The sequence below is a fragment of the Pinus tabuliformis genome, chromosome 1_2, assembly GCF_031772625.1.
Source record: "Pinus tabuliformis cultivar Carrire ecotype Pingquan chromosome 1_2, CPIR1, whole genome shotgun sequence".
Lineage (NCBI taxonomy): Eukaryota > Viridiplantae > Streptophyta > Pinopsida > Pinales > Pinaceae > Pinus > Pinus tabuliformis.
Window position 1 is genome coordinate 1,067,388,052 of NC_142298.1, and position 2,345 is coordinate 1,067,390,396.

At 41.3% G+C, this 2,345-nt stretch overlaps 1 protein-coding gene across 1 annotated transcript; it reads right to left on the bottom strand.

Moving 5' to 3' along the window:
• Window positions 1-1,621: 1,621 nt before the first annotated feature.
• Window positions 1,622-1,963, bottom strand: LOC149209820 (uncharacterized). Its single transcript, XM_089398759.1, has one exon. It carries the CDS (start codon window positions 1,961-1,963, stop codon window positions 1,622-1,624), a length of 342 nt encoding a protein of 113 aa, XP_089254885.1.
• Between the last annotated feature and the right edge of the window lie 382 nt (window positions 1,964-2,345).

Here is a 2,345-nt window from a genome sequence, read left to right on the forward strand (position 1 = left end):
CTGATGTGCCCTTTAAGCTATTTTAATTTCTTCTGAAATGTTTGCATCTTATTTCTTCCTCTCTGATTGCTTTGTTTCCACCAGTTCTCTACTTTCTTCATAAAATTTTTGTCCCTTAGCCAAAAGGATTCAAATCTGAAGGGCTTTCTTTTAGGGCTAGCTTTAATATCCATTTCGACTTTAACCGGCCAGTGATCTGATACCATTCCTGTGAGGATCACAGCTTCAATATAAATGTCCCAGTTCATGATCTGTTATGAGAGGAGAACCAGTCTAGTCTGGATGCAATCTGATTCCTGCCTCCCCTCCTATTATTCCAAGTGTGAACTCCGTTTGTAGTTTGAATATCTACAAGTCTTTGCTCAGCTATCCATTCTCCGAATGCTTCCATATCAATCTCCATTCTTTTGAGCCCGCCTTTTTTTCGCTTAGGTCTTTTATCATATTGAAATCTCCCCCTACTATCCAGGGAGAATCACAGTAGAAGGAGCGTATGACTGCTAGGTTCTGAAGGAAGGCCCTACGTTCATTCTGTATATGAGCCTAGTAATCTAAATCTTCCTAAGAGGATGCGGGGAATGCTGATCAAATCTTGAAATTGGACTTCGTCTGGGTTCCATTGCAACTCCCCCAGCACTGCCTATTGCATCTTGTCCCATAATCTCATAGTATGGATTGAAATTTTTCATCACTTCTTTTAGTTTGCTCTCCTTTAGTTTAGTTTCTTGGATTAGCATAATATTTGGCTTATCTCTTTTAAGTCTCTCCTTCAAATAGCTCTGTTTCCCTTTACTGTTCAAACCTCTGATATTCCAGGTTGTAATTATCATCTTAAAAGTTTTGAGGGTTGTCGGAAGACCTCCGATAATGGTACAAATTTCCCTGAATTCACTAGCGTTTCTCCAACCATTTGAATGGTTTCGCTCATAGGTCTTCTTCCTCTTTTCTGTCCACCTTTTCCTATGGTTCCTATTTCCGTATTCTGGTCTCCCTGTGCTCTTAGTTACTCTGGTTGTTTTGTTGTTCCTTTTCCTCGCTTTTCCTTATATCTTTGGAACATGTCCTTATAGAGTTGTTTTTTATCCTCTGTTATGAACCGTTCATCCAGATGCTTCCGTTCCTGTAGCAGCTTCCTCATTATCTTCTCTTCCTCTCCTCCATGTTCCTGCTGCGGGTCTATTTCCATTTGGATATGTTCCTGAGTTCACTCTTGTTCCTTATCATCCTTTTCTCTCTCTTTCTCCACTTCTTTATACTTCTTTTCCTCGTTGTCTTTTCTGTTGTCTTTCTGAATTTCTGTTAACTCCTCTTCCTCTTCTTCTCGTTCCACCTCCATTTCCAGGTCTCGCAGGATCTCAAATTGATTCATATTTTGCTGATTTTCTTCTGGATTTGGAGGGTTTATTCTAGTCTTCCGTTTATGAGCTCTCTTTCTTTTCTATATTTCCTTGAACCCCTCTCTGTTCTCTTCGTTCATCTACCTCTCCTGCTCTATCCTCTTCTTTTCCTCCCCTTGGTTTAGTGGGTTATTTCGTTCATTCACTAGACAATGTTTAAACAGATGGCCATACTCATGGCACCGTCTGCACCTAAATGGCATGTGCTCAAAATCAAGTGGCTGTCACCATATATCATCATGGTATTCTACTTCTATATGATCTGGCAGAGTTTCTGTAATATTCATGTAGACGCAGATCCTGGCATATGACGTATATCTTCCTCTCCTGGTGGTTTCTGCAACCTTTACAAAAGCCCCAATCGAGTTCCCTATTCCTTCAAGGATTTCTGGATCCCAAAACTCGATCGGAAGTCCAAACAGTCGAACCCAAACTGGTGCTGCCAACATCCTTTCTTTTTCCGGGTTGTAACACTCCTCCCATTGTCGCATAAATAGGCCTGCATTATTGAAGAAGTATGGTCCTTCCTCAAATATCCTTTCCTTGTCCTCCAGGTTTGTAAACATTACTGTAAAAAAACCTTTTGCTCCAAGTTTGAGATCTATATGGCCTTTAGGTTTCCACTTTAGGTGTATCCATTTCGTTAATTCTTTTTCAGATGGCCATGTTCCTACAAATTTACAAATAAGTGTGTGATCCTTCATATAACCTTTGTATTCTTCCATTTTGTTATTCGGTGCAATGAACCTAGGTTTTTTGGAAGCCCTCGGTAGGCATCTGCTTGTTGTTCTCGCTTGCCAAGCAGCTCCCATCACTGGTAATGTCTTGCCTCGATTCCCTTGTCTGCCATTTGCTCTAGCTCAGCTTGATTCCCCCACCGTGATCTCCTTGTAGGAGGGGATCTCCCCCATCCCCCCGCTTAGTTCCGTCATATCCTTTCAGTCAGAC

What these genes read in the sequence shown, in the direction of transcription:
- LOC149209820 (XM_089398759.1), bottom strand. Translation starts at nt 1,963, where the DNA reads ATGTTTACAAACCTGGAGGACAAGGAAAGGATATTTGAGGAAGGACCA.